Below are 18,078 nucleotides of genomic sequence, written 5' to 3'. Positions count from 1 at the left end.
ATAATTTCAAGATAGTTTAGTGTATTTAGTATGACTCACTCTTCATTAAACTTCACAAGTATTTTTAAAAGCTAATTTAAATAGTTACCTGTTTGAGCTGATCGATGGAAACAGGGCTCAGGCTATTTCTGTACGACCCTCAGACTAAGAATGCTTTTTATATTTTTCGAGGGGACTGTGCATCAGAGGCCTTCTGTGGCTACACATCTTAAAATACTTCTTTACAGAAAAAGCTTGCCAAGTCCCGAATCAAAACAGAAATCAAAGTTTTAAAAGGAAATCGTCTCTTGTACTCTGCAATCAATAGCGTTTTTTTTTTTATATATACACACACATAGACACATTCATGCCCCCCCATCCCCATCCCACTTTAATCTGGAAGGTACCTGATCTACACAGAATTCTTTGAGTCTCTATCCAGCAAAATGCAGGCTCCCTCTCCTGTGATGTGAAGGTGTTGCCCAGCCACCCTTGATCTAGGTATGGTCCACGGCTAGTTCTTCACAATGGCATGTGAGTGGAAGTGATATGTTTCACTTCACTTCAAACCAGGGCTTTGAGAGACAGAGAGAGAGAGTCTTGCTCTGTTATCTAGGCTGCAGTGGCACAATGACAGCCCCCTGCAGCCTCAACCTCCTGGGCTCAAGTAGTCTTCCCATCTCAGCCTCCCAACTAGCTGGGGACCACAGGTGTGCCACACCACATCCAGCTCATCTATTTTTAATTTTTGTAGAGACAGGGTCTGCCTACATTGCCCAGGTTGGTGTCAAACTCCTGGACTCAAGTGATCTTCCCACCTTAGCCTTGCAAAGTGATGAGATTACAGGCATGAGACACCACGCCTGGCCCAAGCTAGAGTTTTTAAGAAACAGTTATACTTTCTCTATAGTTTCTTTCCTTTCTCTGACTGAATGCTGAGGTGTTGAGCCCTGAGGACGTCGAAGCCACCACCAGCCATACCACCCCACGACAAACAAGACTGTTCTATTGTGTTCAGTCACTGACATTTTTGTTATTAGAGCTATTGAGAAAACAGGCTGTAATAATCACTAACATACGCACTGTGGTTTTACTGCCTCTCATATTTAACTTCTACTTAATTTGGAAGTTCTCCCAATCACCCTTCAAAAAGAAAGAGAAAAAAATCATGAAAACAGATTGTTTACACTGCAGAAAGCAGTCTGTTTATTCTACCCATCAGTCTTTTCCTTGACAACTGGCTACTGTTGCTCTTTTTTTGTTTACTGTAGCTCAGATGATTTATTTAAAACCTCACTATAACCACATTTCAAATGAACCAAAATGTAAAACCATTCCTGCTTCATGTGTGTTGTTCAAATACCAATGCCGCATCAAGAAATTATAGCATCCCACCCTATGGCTAGGTTTTAGAGGCAGAATGTAAAAGTGGACAAAAATAGCTCCACTTCAGTTCTTTATTGTAGACAAGGGCCAACAAAGCATAAGAAAGGTAAGAAATGTCACTTAACCTTGAAACACTATAGGATATCTCCCAAACAAGAACTTCCCAACGCAACTGAAACTTGACATTCTCAAAAGCTGCATCGTGACACCATCGCTGATTCAAAAACATGCCAGAACTGCTGCAACACATGTCTGCGGGACATGGATTCCTTCCCACATGACTGGCAAAATGGGAATGACAACAGTATCATGGAGAAGGAGTGTTGGTTCACGAGCGATTCTTCCCGGCATGTTAACGTTTTGAAGCTATTGAGGGCCAAGAGTTTTTCACAAATAATGAGAAAGACTTAGAAAAAAACAACAAAAAAGAAAACAACCCTAAGAAAAATCAATCATATCAAAGCACCTTCCTTTTGTGCAAGCAGTAGGCATGGGGGTGGCTGGTTTAGTCACCTCAGTATCTGCTGGGCTCTCCATCACCCAATGATGGTGTGGGGGCACATGAAGGCTACACTCTGAAACAGAGCTTTAATTCTGGTGAAACTGGCCTCCAGAATAAACTAACATCTCCAAGAATGAATCTATATAACCCACGATAAACATGTCCCAGGATAAAATAACGCCCCTACAATCATCTGAGTATAATGCTGAGTGCAAGTTTCAAGGAAGAGTTAAGCCTCCCTGTATTTTTACTTCAACTGTCATTGCTTTTGTTAAAGTTCCACTTACAAAGTTACATAGTTTTAAGTAGTCTGGCCTTAATCCTGTTTTTTTTCTACAGCCCTGTTATTTTTAGTGTATGATTTTGCAGAACGAGAGGTTTTTCAGGAATGTGTGTATCACATTACAGTAGGTATGAGCCCATCGCTAATTGAGATAGTGAGTTGAAATGCCAAGCAATAAGCAAAAAAATACACTTCAACCTCATCAGACCCCATCCAAAAGCAGGTAACATGCCTGACACATATCACATTTAATCACAAAGGCCTGCTTGGGTACACACCAACCCTTTCCCACATTACAGCTCAGAAACTACCTAAAAATTAGTATGCAGTTCCTATCAAATAGTGGACGCCCCAAACACAGTCCACAAATACTACAAACACATTCAAATTCTGTTTTTCCAAACTCATCATGTGATTGTCTCTAACTTCAGCTTCGTTTTGACAACTTTTGTTTCATCTGCAAACTGAGTAATGAGTCCTTTATTGTAGTTTCTCTTCCCTTCCAACCCACAGCCATATATACCATCACCCTCTAGGCCCAACCAAAACCACTTGATTGCTTAAACTTTGAACACAGAATTCCTTTTTGGAAGACATCATCTTTTCCTTCAGAGTTTTCTTCAGCTTTGAAGGCAAAGTGGCATCTTTTAAATGTACAGTGTAGGGTGACTTATTAACTCTTCAGTTGACTACTCAAAAGCTGTCTTCCTTATGACCAAACAAAATGACAGATTTGGAGTTCTGCTCATTTTGATGCGGAATCACTAATGAGCAGAGGATCTAACCCTCCCTGCCCTGTGCAAGTCCACAGACCCCAGGCCCCACCTCTGCCAGCCCAGCCTCTCCTAGGATTTCTGGCCCTGAGCTTCTCCGTGACAAGGTTCTCGGATTTTCTCACCATTCCCATGTACATTTCTAGGTGGAGTGCAAAGGGAAGGTATTTGAGTGTGCACAGATGCAGGGATGCTTGCTGATGTGCCACACTAATATCTTACCAGCATACACCATCCAACTCCCCCTCATCCCCTCCCCTGGCTGTTCTCCCCACGAATCTATCAAGCAAAACGTAGGTAGGTCATTTTTCTTCTCTGCTCCCTTCTTTCCTGTCTCTAATGACACTCAGTATCTATTAGGTCATGTCTCCTCTTTCAATTCACCAGTTTCTTTTTAGGAATCTTATCCTTGGCACTGATTACAACAAATATAACATTTCTAAATTTGAGACACAAAATTCACTGGATTGAAATATCAATTTCCAAGCATAATAAAATGCCTCTAACCTGGCACTTCTGAGCACTAATGGGGATCATCTGCGTTCATAATAATGACCTTGAAATACTTCAAACTTCCAAAGAAAGAAGCTTTTGGATCAAAGGAATCCTCAATTATATGTCATAATTTTAATGTTAAATGTCTTTCCTGCATTCTAAATCCAGGCATAATATATGGCAACAGCAACTCCTTGGTTAATACAGACTTTTCGCCAAGCCACTCCAGCTAAAAGGTCCATTCAGATTGTTTAAATACTGGTAATCCATTAGAATCACCTGAGGACCTTCTTTTATCCATTCCGCCCCTCTAAATCTAAGATGCCTAGTGATAAAAAGTTTACCAAAAACAAAAAACAAATTCCCAAACAATTCTAACATATGCTCCTTCTCCTTGATAACTAACTCATAGATATTGGCACAAATCAGCCTGTACAACTATGCTTCTCATCCCTGTCTGTGTACTGCTTAGGGAACTTTCTGAAAACCTAGATTTTTTAAATATATAGATTCTTGGGCCCATCCCAGATCTCTTGGATTACAGTCTCTTATGGTGGATCTCAAATATCTGGCTCCTCAAGTGATTCTGATGCACAGCCAAGGTTTGAAAATAGCTGCTTTGGACGGGTGCAGTGGCTCACGCCTGTAATCCCAGCACTTTGGGAGGCCGAGGAGGGCAGATCACCTGAGGTCAGCAGTTCGAGACCAGCCTGACCAACATGGTGAAACACTTTCTCTACTAAAAGTACAAAAATTAGCCGGGTATGGTGGCTCATGCCTGTAATCCCAGCTACATGGGAGGCTGAGGCAGAAGAATCACTTGAACTCAGGAGGCAGCAGTTGCAGTGAGCCGAGATCGCGCCACCGCACTCCAGCCTGGGCAACAAGAGTGAAACTGTCCCAAAAAAAAAAAAGAAAGAAAGAAAGAAAAGAAAAGAAAAGAAGGAAGGAAGGAAGGAAGGAAGGAAGGAAAAGAAAAGAAAAAAGAGAAAAAAGAAAGGAAAGGAAAAGAAAAGAAAGGAAAAGAAAAGAAAAGAAAAGAAAGAAAAGAAAACAGCTTCTTTATATCCTTGGGATACAAATGCTGTTCTCAATGTTTCCAACAGGTCAACAGAGAACCAACATATTTGAATGCAGTATTTACATGGGACCTGTGGGGTATGCCAAACCTACATATTCCTTTGTGTAACGTGGAAGTCACGGGGTTGTAAGGTGCATCTACCCTAAGAAAGAGAATGGAGTGAGGTACTGAAAACTGTGTCCTAAGACACAGATCCAGAGGTATTAATATTACTCAGCTGTTTGATTCATCAGCAGTTACAATCAACTACAAGACTTACAAGCCTACCCTAAGCTCCGCAGAGTTTAATATTAATACATTAGACTAGACATCAGAGGTCTCAAAGAACCTCAGCCTATATACCAAGAGGCCCCAGAGGTTGAAGTATATCATTCCTCCATCTTCAATAAGCCAGACAACAATGCCCCAGAGGTAAAGCAAACTAATTCTGTCCCGCCCACAGCTCTGTGAGCTCTGGCTTCAAAAGTTTCCTCCACCAGTGCCATAGGTTACTTTATCACTTTAAGCTCACTTCTTCATCTGTAAAATGGGCACAAAATGCTTGTGAAAATTAAGTGAGACTATATATATATACATACACAGAATATTCAATATAGTTTCCTTTCCTCCTTAGTAATTTCTCTATGCCTCCTCCACTCTCCTTGGATTTTTGTCATACATTGTAACACACTAGCAGGGCTCATCTCAAGTTTACTGCAAGTATCACACACATGTCCTCTCCAACAACTAAACTAGGACGTAGGAGGCCTTAGGAGGCACTTTATTGATCTTAGTTTCTCTAAAATGAACACGAAGCTTAAACTCATTAACTGTTTACTGGCAACCCATTCAACAGACCTGATAACTCAGCTCCTAGTTCTATTAATAGGACAGCAGTGGCTATCAAACCTTAAAGGTTAGAATTACCAGGGAGCCTGTTTAAAACACATACCCCCACCACCAACAACTACTTAATAATTGATTCCAGCAAGGATTCCCAAAAGACACTAAAACCATAAGGTAAACGGTATTTAGGAAAAGAGACACTGATACTTTGCTAACATATGACCCCACAAGTTACCTACCAATTGCAAAGCGAAAAACTACCTTTATATAAAGAAATCTGGCAGTCACAACCTTAACCAAGGGATAAAACTTAGCATCACTAATAGTGGGACAAAACAGGTATGGGGTGCCTACTGATATGATGCCAACATGAAGAAAGCAGTACTTCTGACAAAAATTTGTGCCTGAATGTAATTCAGCCCCTAGATGCAACTTCAAGTTTACTAGAAATACAGAGTGCAAACGACACCTGCAAGAGACACTCAGGAACGCAAAATATGAGTAGACAAGAGAACTGGACTGCACCCTGGAAAAAAGTCAATGTCATGAGAAAAAAAAAAAAAACAGAGAGGGACTATTCTATAGAAACAGCAATGTAATTCATAAATTTTTATCAAGTCCCTGTTTGGAGGGGAGAAAAAACCCACAAGCAAATTTGCTGGGGACAACAACTAGGCAAATCTGAGTACAAAGCAGCTATTAGATGATTTTACAGAATTAAGGATAATTATGGAAATACTCTTAATTTTCTTAGGTGCAATAATGATATTGTAGCTTTGTAGAATTATTCTAAACATTTCATATTTGAGGTGAAGTATTTAGAGGTGCAACATCAGGATAGGATATGTGTTAAATACACACACATACAGATAAATATATTAACAACTGGCCAAGCACAGCGACTCACGCCTATAATCCTTGGGAGGACAAGGCAGGAGGACTGATTGAGGCCAAGAGTTCAAAACCAGCCTGGGCAATATAGCAAGACCCCATCTCTACAAAAATTTTTTTTTTTTTTTTTTTTTTTGTGAGATGGAGTCTCACTCTGTCACTGAGGATGCAGTGCAGTGGCACAATCTGGGCTCACTGCAACCTCCGCCTCCCGGGTTCAAGCGATTCTGCTGCCTCAGCCTCCTGAGTAGCTGGGACTACAAGCGCGTGCCACCACATCCGGCTAATTTTTGTATTTTTAATAGACACCATGTTAGCCAGGATGGTCTCGATCTTCTGACCTCGTGATCCATCCACCTCAGCCTCCCAAAGTGCTAGGATTACAGACGTGAGCCACAGCGCCTGGCCTACAAAAATCTTTTTAAACGAGTAAGGCATGGTGGCACACGCCTCAAGCCCCAGCTACTCAGGAGGCATAGGCAAGGGAACTGCTTGAGCCTAGAAGTTCAAGGCTGCAGGGAGCTATGCTCATGCCACTGCACTCCAGCCTGGGAAACAGAGTGAGAATCTGTTTCTTTAAAAAAAAAAATTACTGAAGCCAAGTGAATGGTAACAGGTGTTCATTATACTGCTCTACTTCCCTGTGCGCTTCAAAGCTTCAATAACAAAAATTGAGCAAAAATACACACTCCCTGGCCCAACTCCCTGAGGCTCTGATCCTGGAGTCTGTAGTAAGGCCTGGAATCCACATGTTAATGGCCCCGTGAGCTCTCCTAACACAGGAGTCTCTGCCACACTTGAAGAAACATAGCTGAAGTGAGAAAGTCAGGCACCTGCCCTCTGGAGGGGCCTGAGTTCTGGATTGCCCTGCCTGCTCAACTTCAATGGCAAGCTTCCCAAGCCATGAGTTTGGCATCTTCCTCAAATCTGCTGCCTTTCCTCATTTGTCCTGTGTATTTAAGACAGAAAGAAAAGGAAGCATCATGGTGATACGAATGTTTTAGCTCACCTACCCATGAGTGAAAGCATGTGGCAAGGGCAAACTGTAATTATCAACCCTACCTTTCCTCCAAGAGGGTGGTGAAGAAAACAATATGTAGCTCTCTGTGAAATGAATACTCTAATTTCTTCCTAGAAATGAATGATGAGCACAGTCCATGCTCTAAATCAGTGACCAAGATAAAACAGAAATTGCTTCCTCATTTAAACTAAGAAGACAAAAACACTCCATTCAAAACAAAAATTATTTTTTAAACCACTTGTTTAATATTTCAAGGTAAAAGAGATCAATGAGAAGAAATTTTTTGTTAGAAATCTGTAAAATACCATAGGGTGCTGTAGTACGTTTTGAGCTATATTAAAATAATACAATATACCAAGATCTACCCACATTAGAAATAAAGAAATGAAAAATCTAATGTTGAATTTAATGTAGAACTATATTAATGTCACTGTAACAATATCCACTGAATTCTCTTAGCAAATTCCATCTTTCCTAAAAATTCGACTACTGCCAAAAGAGAACTTATACCTTAATCTAAACAAACAAAAAAATTCACTTAACAGAATTATTTCCTAAAAGAGCTCAAGTGACCTGATGGTATCACTAAAAAAAATTTTTTTTTACAAACACTAACTTTTCAAAGTTAAAGAACACATCTCAGACAACAAATTACAGCAGGTAATTTTAAGCTTCTGACTCCCCCCCAACAAAAGAAATTAACCTTGGTAAACAATTCAGAAAAACCTCCAAAATACATGGCTTAAACAGATATGCATATATTGCTTTAGCTTAATCTACCACTAAAAATTTTAAACAGATTACAAAAAAAGACTACTGAAAAATAGTTTAATTTTAGCTGACATTGCAAATTCACAAAATTAGCTGATAAAGTCAGCACAAGTTTCTCAGTAGGTTTAGTCTGCCATAAATTTTAACATTAACTAATGAGAAGTCCAAAATGTCCCTATATGTAGGTGACACAAAATGAGAATTTGTTTAATAAGTCAAAACAATCCATGGCAGGACTTAGAACTCTACTCCGAATCAGCACCTAGGAGACATACACACTTGCTTTAAAAATAGTTTAACTGATCAAACCAGAATCTGAAATTCCCTCTCTAAAGCTATTTTCAAAGCACAAATACCTGTAGCATAAAGAACTTTTTTACATTGAAGGGACATTAAAGATCAATCCATTTAACTGCTTGTTTGATAAATATGAGGAAACTGAGGCCAGTGTTTGTTTGTAACTTGCAGAGTGAGAAACCTGACTTCTTAATTCCAACAGTCATTCCCTTCATACCAGGCTATGTCCTGTGCTTTTCTTAAGTATCTCCAATAGTGGTAAGCAGTGGATTGTCTTTAGGCAATTAGTCAAAAGTCAATGAACTTGTTAAATGAGGCTATATTTTCATAAATTTTTTAAAAGTTTTACTTTTTAAGAGGCAAATAAGAAATCCAGAATTTCTGATGAGAAGAAACTAGATGAATAGCACATCATGGGGAGTAAACTAAAATTTTAACCACAAACTTATTTGCAGACAGCACGTTGTAAAGCAAATCATCCTGGGGTGAAAATGGCAACATCAGAGACACAGTTTCTTTTTGCATCCCACAGAATCTTTCCAACATTCCAGAATCTATCCACTGCATAAGCCTGACTAGGCAATTGACCTTATGAATAAGTCTATAGTATCAAATCGTGTTGAAGACAGAAATGAACAACTTGTGACTTCTAGTAAGCACCTGCCTGCTAGATTTCAGGAGCACCAGCCTTCTTACAATACAGATTTTGATACTTTGTTTCTGGATCCTTCTGGAAATACTATGCTGCATCCCCAGTTGCAATTTCGCTCCAAAGCATGCCATTTTTTCATCCCCTTCCCTTTAAAATTTACCATAAATGTCAAGTTTTTAGGGTTACTGTTCACTCAAAAACAAGAAATAAATCTTTAGAGATGTTCTCTTCTTATTCATTCTCCTGGAGGAAGTATCTCTGTCTCAATTCAACCCACTTACCCTCACAGCTAAGCATGTATTTCTGGATTTTTCAGATGGGAGGAGGGAGCAGGGAAGAAACCAGGTGAGGCAACTTCATGTGGTTAAATCTGCTCCTTCTTTTCCTTGATGGTACCAAAGGGTCTTGCCCACTGCAACATTATAAAAAATAATCATCCTAGTGTTTTTACAGTTTAACATTTTATGTTTACGCCTTTCATTCTTTTAGCATTTCTGTTTACCTAAGGTAGAGATTCATTTTTTTTTCCAAATGGATAGTCAACTGCTAATATCATTTGTTAAATAATTCTTTTTCTATCCACTGATGAGCAATGCCACCTTTACTACGTACTAAATTCTCACTAACATATCAATATATGTACAGACTCTTTATTCTCCTTCGCGAACTATCTGCTTAATTTCTCTGCACATTGGTCTAATTATTGACACATTATAGCACATCCACTTCCTGATTAGGTAAGTCTCAACATTCTTCAAAGTTTTTTTTGACTACTCAAACACATTTATACTTTTCTTAGATCAATTTTACTCAACTTTCCCCTCAGAAAAATCCCACTGAGTTTCTTTTTTTTTTTTTTTTGAGATGGAGTCTCGCTCTGTCACCCAGGCTGGAGTGCAGTGGCGCGAACTTGGCTCACTGCAAGCTCCACCTCCCGGGTTCACGCCATTCTCCTGCCTCGGCCTCCTGAGTAGCTGGGACTACAGGCGCCCGCCATCACGCCCGGCTAATTTTTTTCTGTATTTTTTAGTAGAGATGGGGTTTCACCATGTTAGCCAGGATGGTCTCGATCTCCTGACCTCATGATCCGCCACCTCGGCCTCCCACTGAGTTTCTTTTTAACCAGAATTCCATTAAGTTTATGGATAAAATGAAAAAAAAAAGCTATTTTTACAATTAGATTCCCACCCATTAATAAGCATATAAAGTACACTCTCTCTCTACCCACACACCCACACAGCCCACAAATACAAGTATACCATCTATTAATGTGTCTATAATGGTACCCTGGCCCCACACAAACGAATCTCCTCATCTGTAGGTATCTAAATATTGAATATTACCATTCTTAAACCACAAAATCTTAGCATTAGAGGGACATTACAGATCACTTATCCCAACACCACTCATAATCCCAGTTATGTTTCCTCAAGCCTATTTAATAGAATCATTTCAGAATTAAACAGAATTATTATACCTTTCGCACGCAACATAAACATTATTTGTAACCTATAAAAGGCAAAGAGAAGTGGGCTACATTTATTGAAGACTGCTTTGAATTTGCGAATTCTTTCAGAATGAGATTAATACTCGAGCTCAAAAAAACAAAAAACAACAACAACAACAACAAAAAACAGAAAACATGGAGTACCGTTAGTGCACACCCTTGAGTATGCCTGAGGTACTTTTAGACACTCATGCTTCCAAGGTAAAGTCGTTTTGTTATGGTATTATCCAGGGGCCAAACTTAATGGTACCAGATCATTCCTTTCCCAATTCTGCCATCATATTTATTAAGAACACAAATCTAATATTCCTGTCCAAGTGGAACAAGCCTGAAATCCAGTTCTCAAGCGTGGGGTTCCCACGTGATCACTTGCGGGTCTTGTAAAACTATGACTTCTTGCGTCCTCCCCAGGGAGTCTTCTTCAGCAGGTCCAGCAGTGCCTCGGCCTTTCTATTTAAGTGCTGCAACAGATTCTATTCTCAGCCAGAACTAAGAACCACTATTCTAAAATAGTCAACATGAACAAAGACCCATAATAAGCTAAGTATCCCTACATAGAGGAGCAGACAGGAGGGCAGGGGAGTGATTAAAAAAATTATAAAGCATCTTCACCAGCCCAGCAACATTCACTGCTGATTGTGTAGAGAGCTGCATATCCAACTTCCACCAGTCTCAAATCAGAAAACAACGCTAAAACAGAGCTGTAGACTGCTCAGCTGGATGGTACCATTATAAAATGCAAAATGCCTTTTCCTTTTTACTCTCCTGAAGGCAACCCTCTACCACATCCCATCTCACAAGATAAAGAACCACTGACCATCCTCTTAAATATGGCAAGTCGTACAAAGAAGTTAAGTAAATTCTTTTTACTCTGAAATAGAAGGGTGCAAACACACATAAAACTACATTCATTAAATGGGAGATGAATGATGTGGCCATGAAATTTTGGTCAAAGAACTGTTGCTTCTTGACTGAAGAGAACTGACAATGCACTAAGCAACCTCTAAAAGTAACACAAAAACAGAGAAAGGACAATAGCTGAAGGGAAAACTTGCATACATCAATGCAATAGGCAAACTAAATCACACTGTTCCTAAAGCCAAACCCTCCAAGAAAATGCTCTCACTCTCTATTAACAACACATTGTACAAAAGTGAAGCCCAATGTGACTCATGCTCCTGGAATAAGTGATTCACATGCCTGTTATCCCCACAAAAAGCACCTGAAAAATAAAGCACATCAAGCTGTACAGAAGCTGTTACATGTTTAGTAATTAGTGGGAGTAAGGCATGCATGAAAAAGACCTTAATCACACACTAGTGCTCTGCAAAGCAGGTTCATGGGGCCACATCATTCTACAGACAACCACTATTCCATGCTCCAATTTCAGCCCAGCCAAAAGTATTTTCTTACATTCTGTAAAGTTATTTGATAAAAGACGTCAAGTATTTGCCATCTTGACAGGAATGGCAAGATGCACAGAAGGGCCCCACTTTAATATCGAGGGAAACTAAGTTTTATTAAATAGGTGTTGTGCTTTGTCCAAGCTATAACCAAATAATTTTACATTAAAAAATGTAAAGAGACAAGTATTCATGGGTTAATGGAATCAGTTTTGACAATGTACAACTTCACTGACATCTTTTCTTAGAGATGCGGCCCAAACCAAATGACAGAAATATTAGATGTTAACCTTTATGTTATGTGACCATAAGAAATAGCAAAGTTTCCACATCAAATATGTTTAAGGAAACAACTATAACCCCAAAAGATCTTCAATAAAAACAGAGATGATGTATGTTCATACACATTGACAAGCAATTGTTTGCCGAAAGATTAAAACAAGAATTCCTCCAAAGCTTTTACATATGAATGATTTCAACGCAAACAACATGGCTAGCAGGTATTAAAACAGCAGACCTTGTTCCTGCAGTATTTCAAGCAAAACCATCTAACTGGGAAAAAAAATTTTTTTAATAAAATCCTTCCTCAGTAAATACTGCTTTTGAAGTATAGCTATGTTAGAAGAAATAACTTACTAAAATTAGCATGTCTTTTAATAAGTTAACTTTAGGAAATATTTAGAGATATATTCTAATCTTGAAAAAAGATGTAAAAAAAACTAGACAGTAAAGTCACAGGCACTTTATATCACTGCAGAGCAAAGTTAAGATCAGAAAAAAAAAATACTACCCTACATACAACTACAAAAGCTAAATTGACATTTTAAATGTACTTTTCAGTTTGCCCTAAAATCTGGACTTCCACTTTGCCAAGAAACAATTAACATTTAGGTGAATGGAGGTGGGATTTTATTCTACTCCAATTTCATTCTGTCTCAAAGCTTACTACTAGTAAGTGTCCAGGACAGATTCCATTAGAAACAGTTCTCTCAGGAATTTTAACCTGACACCAACATTTTTATTGCCCACACTTCGGCTTGTTCAGCAGAAGCCTACCAGTACATGCTGCTGAATTCTACTGGTATGTTAAAATCTCTCTTCCCCATACTTTTTGTCCCTCCCCTGCTTCATTCCTGGCATCTTAACAACCAGAAAACACCCCCCAACCCCGCCCAAAAAAAAAAGGTATCTCCAATACCAAACACACTACCTTTCATTCGATATGACTTTGAGTGTGTGGGTGTTTGGGAATTTAGATTTCAAATTTAAAACATATTTCAGAATTTTATTTGACCCCAAGCTATGCTTATAACAGCTAAAAGTTAATCGGCCTTTTCCTATTTTATTCTCTCACTTCTTATAAACTTATCAGCAGGAAACAAATTATCTGCAGACAAATGCAGCTAGAAAAAAAGCTGTTTGGTTCAGCCTAGAAAGGCCAGTAAACAACTCTGGGTGGTGCAGGGCCTACGGAACCACCCTCACTTCCCCTAGCCTGAATTTGCACGTAAATCCAGCAGGAGACAAAGTTCTTGCATCTACTCTCATGATTTGACTTAATTCAATCCCATGTTTTCTGAAACGTTTTTATTTAAATAAGTTCTGAATAGAGATCTGGACAAACCATTAAAAAGACAGCAGACTTTATTTCAGCTAACCTGGGTATATCTGTTACCTGAACTACTAAATGCCTAAAATCTCCTACTAAGCTTGGAGTCAGGGCAGCCTAGGCAAAATGTCTTCTCACAGAAGCCATGCACTTGAAGAGCTTGTCCCTGTGTAATTTATCTTCAGTAAGATTTTTTTCTCTTGCAAATGCTCTCACCTACAACTCACTGTTTCCAGAATACACACAAGCTAATTTAAGTAAGAGGGCACAGATGTACCCAGGTGTGAATGGGTTCATTTCCTCAGTTTAGCCAGTGAGGCAGTCAGTGAAGGCCACGGCAGAAAGAACACCTGCAAGTGGTTTGTGAGGGACTGAACTGGGACACAGGAAATTTACAAAACGAGAAAGGGCCGCAAAGCCGAGCTTGCGTCTTGTGTAAATATAAATCACTTACACACTGGCCTGGCTACCAAAAACATCGTTTCCCCAGAATAGGTATCCAGGTGGCTTTAATTGATTTTCTGGAAGTGAGAGTTAACACCAAACGCTCGCGCCCATCACATTTTATCCCATTTTTACCTGTCGCTAAGAAAAGGACACGTCTAATCCAGCAAACCAAAAAAAAAAAGTCTTTTTTCCTTCTCGGAGAGCAGTGGTTTGGAGTCATTCACAGGGGCTGGGAGTGCAGGAGGGGGAAGGGGCGTGGAATCCAGGAGTGCTCGGAGGCGGCAGCAAGGGTTTTTCCACAGGGCCCCACGCAGGCCACTGCAGAGGGAGAACGGGGGAAAAGGGGAGGATGTCTCACCTGGGAACAAACCCGAATGCAGCGGCTGGAGGAGGGAAGGCTCCCCCGGACAGCGAGCTGGGGTGCAGCCCAGGGCGCCCGCAGCTGGTTACCTCGGGAGGCAGGGAAAAGGGGCGCCTGGGAACGGAGCTCTGCAGAGGGGACGGGGAGGGCAGGCTGGGGCAAGAGCCCCGCCGAGTGCGAAGCGGGGACGAGGACGGGCCAACGGCAGGTCTCGGCCTCCCCGGGCCAAAGGCGTGGCCAGGGATCCAGATCAAACGCTGGTCTTTTGGAGACGCCAGGGGCGGCGCGCGGCCGGTCCCTCCTTCGAGCCCCCCGCACTGGGCCCGTCCGAGGGGCCGCCCCGCGAAGCACCGGAAGGGCGGAGGGGGGCTCCTCAGGGCCGGCCCGCCCCCACCCCGCAGTGCTCTTACCTCCACACCTGCCCCATCTGCAGCAGGTGGATGACCGACTGCCAGATCCACACGGAGAGGCGACACAGGCGCTGCGCCCCCGGCGTGGGGGAGACCCTCACGCCTGGGCCACCGCGGGCCGCGCCGTGGACGTAGCCGGCCCCCATCATTGGGGGGCCCCGGCTGGTGAGCCCCTCCACGGCGCCCAGCCCGCCGCCCGTGTAGTCCTGCACGAACCAGCGGAAGCTCAGGCTCTGCACCAGCAGCGACGGCACCAGCACGAAGAAGAGGGTCAGCCCGAAGTAGACGTAGTCCCCCTTGCGGTAGTAGTCGAGGGCCAGCCACAGGTCGGTGCCCACGTCCCCGAAGAACACCAGCAGCGCCAGCACGATCCACAGGCAGTCGAGCCACGGCCGCTCCACCTGCGGCGGCGGCGGCTCCGGCCGCGCGGCCGAGGGCGTCGGGGGTTGGCGGCCGGCGCCGGGGGCCGCGGGAGGCTGCAGCGGCTGGTCCCCCCCGTCGGCGGCGGCGCTGCGGCGCGGCTTCCTGCCCAGGAGGGAGCGCAGGCAGGCGGAGCGGCAGCCCCAGTAGCACGAGGAGGTGTTGCAGCAGTGGCAGATGTGCATCGAGCTGCTCTCGCCGGGCTCGCTGCCGTCGCCGCCGCCGCCGCAGCCGCCTCCCCCGGGCTCCCCGTCCTCCTCGCCGCCGCTGCCCACCGCCTCGTCCAGGTTGTGCAGCTGAGCGAAGCCCACCCCCACGCCACCGCCATCGGATTTCGCCGCCATCTTGACTCTCTTCCCAGCTCCGGAGGTTGGGGGGGAGGGACGGCGGGGGGGGGAAGAAGGCAGGGAACGGGGAGGGGGGGAAACGAATGGAGAGGAAGGGGGGCGGGGAGGAAGCGGGGGAGCAAACGAACGAGGGGGGAGTGGGCCAGGGAACCCCCTCCGCTTCCGGGTAGTTGGCGTCACTTCCGGGCGAGCCCCCCAATCGCACGGCGCCCGCAGCTCCCCAGCCCTACCCTCCCGGCCAAGATGGCCGCCCTCCTGTGCCTCAGCTGCTGGGCGGGGGACCGGGGGGTTCTCCCCGCCAGGGCTCCCCTTCCCCTCTTCCGTTGACCCCGAAACCCATCAGGTTGACCCCTCGGCGTTTCAGAATCCGGCTGGGCCGAGTGAGGCGGTCCAAAGTGATCCCTGGAGGGGGCAGTGCCAGACGTTTTGGGGTCCCCTTCCTCAGCGTCGCAGCTCACAGCTTTCCTCCTGGAGAAACGCCCCCTAACACCCTCCCGGCTGCTGGTGGAGGGGCGGGACCTCTGAGGGAAGGGGCGGAGCTAGTGCAAAGCAGGTGATTACGTGTCACTTCCGGGAGATGGGATGACCTCATTGTGTAGTTAGACAACCCCCCCCCCATCAAAATGTCTATGTCTCACCTCTTTGGCTGTTTCTATTTTCTTTTAAATTTCTCTTATTCTTCTCTTATTTTGAGGGTCTTTAAAAATTACATAAGTCAGATTTTCACAAGCAAGTTACTGATTCTCACTTCCATTTAGACACCTCTCCTCTTACCTCTGCTGACCTCCTGATTTTCCTGTCACTGACAACTTTACCACCTTTTGTAATAAAGTTTCCATCATTCCCTTAAAAAAGCTTCAGGCAAAATTCAATTGGAAATCAGCCTGGTTGGGTCTTACATGTTGGAGCAAGGAATGAATGGGCATATTGTGACCTTGAATATATTTTCTGCCCTATGGAAATATATTCTACCAACTTTTTTTTTAATATGTAATTTTTAAATTCTGTGATCTTAATTTGGAAAATGCAGAACTAGCCAGGGCTTAACCTGTATCAATTATTTGTTCAGGTTATTTAAATGTGTAAGGAGTGCCTTTTAGAATTTTTTTGGTGCCAAGGCGCTGTGGGTAAACATTGCTTTAAATAAGGAAAAAATGTTATCAATGTGCTATATCATTAAAGTAGGTGCAGGATACACTACTTAAACTTAGCTAACAAATTACAAAAGTGAAACAGCACTGAATGGATTTGAATTACAATGATCTTCCAGTGAAAGTATTTTTGAAGCCAGATAGCCAAAATAGGGCAAGCTACATGGTTACAGTTGTTCCTGATCAGATGAAATGAACATTTTACAGTTAAAAAAAGAATGAGGGGGAAAAAAATCCCTGAATTTTCTCATTGACCTCCCTAGATTTTTGAACTCATTTTTGTGATTCTGTCTACTTCTCCCTTCACTAAAGTCTTCTAATAATGCCAATAACTGTCTTTAGAATATTAAGAATACAAATTCGGTAATATTTATATGGCTGGAGGTTCTATGGCAGAAAGGTGCGTTTGACAACTTCAATAGTTACTTTGATACTATTGAATACTATGGCACCTATGAGTTTTGGGAGTGGCAGGGTAGATGGGGATACTACATTTTAGGACACAGCTTTTCATGAGTATATATGCCAGTGTGAAATCTCTGAAGACTAGAAAAATTACTAATAGTGAATTTTTACTCCCATACATTGGGAAGAGGGGAGTGATTCCAAAATCAACTTTTAGAAACAAGCCATATAACTGTATCCATGTATTTCATGCTATGATTTAAGCCTCATACTCCCTATGGTATGTAAAACTCATACTCATATGTAAGCCTTATACTGCCTATGGTAGTAAAACTTAAGGCCAGCAGGTAAAGATTATTTCTGCATATAGATGGGATTCTGTTTCTTTGCTGAATTTGAATGAATAACACCTTACATGGCATAAATACAGAGTAGGATTGCCCAGGTATGAACCCCAATTTCACTAAAATAGTAACATGAATAATGTGAGCAAGATTACCTCTTCAAATCTGTTTTCACCTTGATATAATAGAAATAACAACAGTGACTTTTCTGAAAAGTTGCTGGGCAGAGTAAAGGTGGTAATCCTTTCAAGGATCTCAATATGATACCTGATAGGCAGCTAAGCACTAGAGAGTAACTGCTATTATTATTACTGTTGTTATTATTATGTTTGCATAATACTGACATGTTTCTACTTAAATTCTATCGCTGAGTGTATTTGGTATCTCTAATAAAAGAAAGCATTTTGAAATACTTCTAGAAAATAGGTGCAATTAATTTGTGCTTTCAAATATATTTTCTCTATTTAAGCTATGAGGCTGTGAAATGAGATACAAAAGCAGGCAGTAATGGTGTATTTATGATTCCTATTTCTGTGTGCCCTGAAAGAACATAAACTAGTGAAATTAGCTAAGTAAATTACACTCACTATATAAGGCTGACAAATGAGCTTATGAGTCAAAAGTGTTTATTACAATTGAAGTTTCAAGTAGATATGTAAGATTCTCAGACTGTCAAGTGACTTCAACTTTACATTTGCTGTTTCAACAATTTTGTCCT

General features: G+C 42.1%; 1 protein-coding gene across 1 annotated transcript in view; it reads right to left on the bottom strand.

Annotated features, from left to right (window-relative positions):
* The window catches only part of XKR6 (XK related 6), a 326,463-nt gene extending 310,489 nt beyond the window's left edge, over positions 1-15,974 (bottom strand). Inside the window, exon 1 of the mRNA XM_019032720.4 lies at positions 14,694-15,974. Within this exon, the coding sequence (XP_018888265.2) occupies positions 14,694-15,457 (764 nt within the window). The 5' untranslated portion in view covers positions 15,458-15,974. The remainder of the gene's footprint in view (positions 1-14,693) is intronic.
* Between the last annotated feature and the right edge of the window lie 2,104 nt (positions 15,975-18,078).

Source organism: Gorilla gorilla, chromosome 7, assembly GCF_029281585.2.
Source record: "Gorilla gorilla gorilla isolate KB3781 chromosome 7, NHGRI_mGorGor1-v2.1_pri, whole genome shotgun sequence".
Lineage (NCBI taxonomy): Eukaryota > Metazoa > Chordata > Mammalia > Primates > Hominidae > Gorilla > Gorilla gorilla.
Note: the sequence above shows the minus strand (reverse complement) of the source record. Positions and strands in the feature narration are given on the sequence as shown.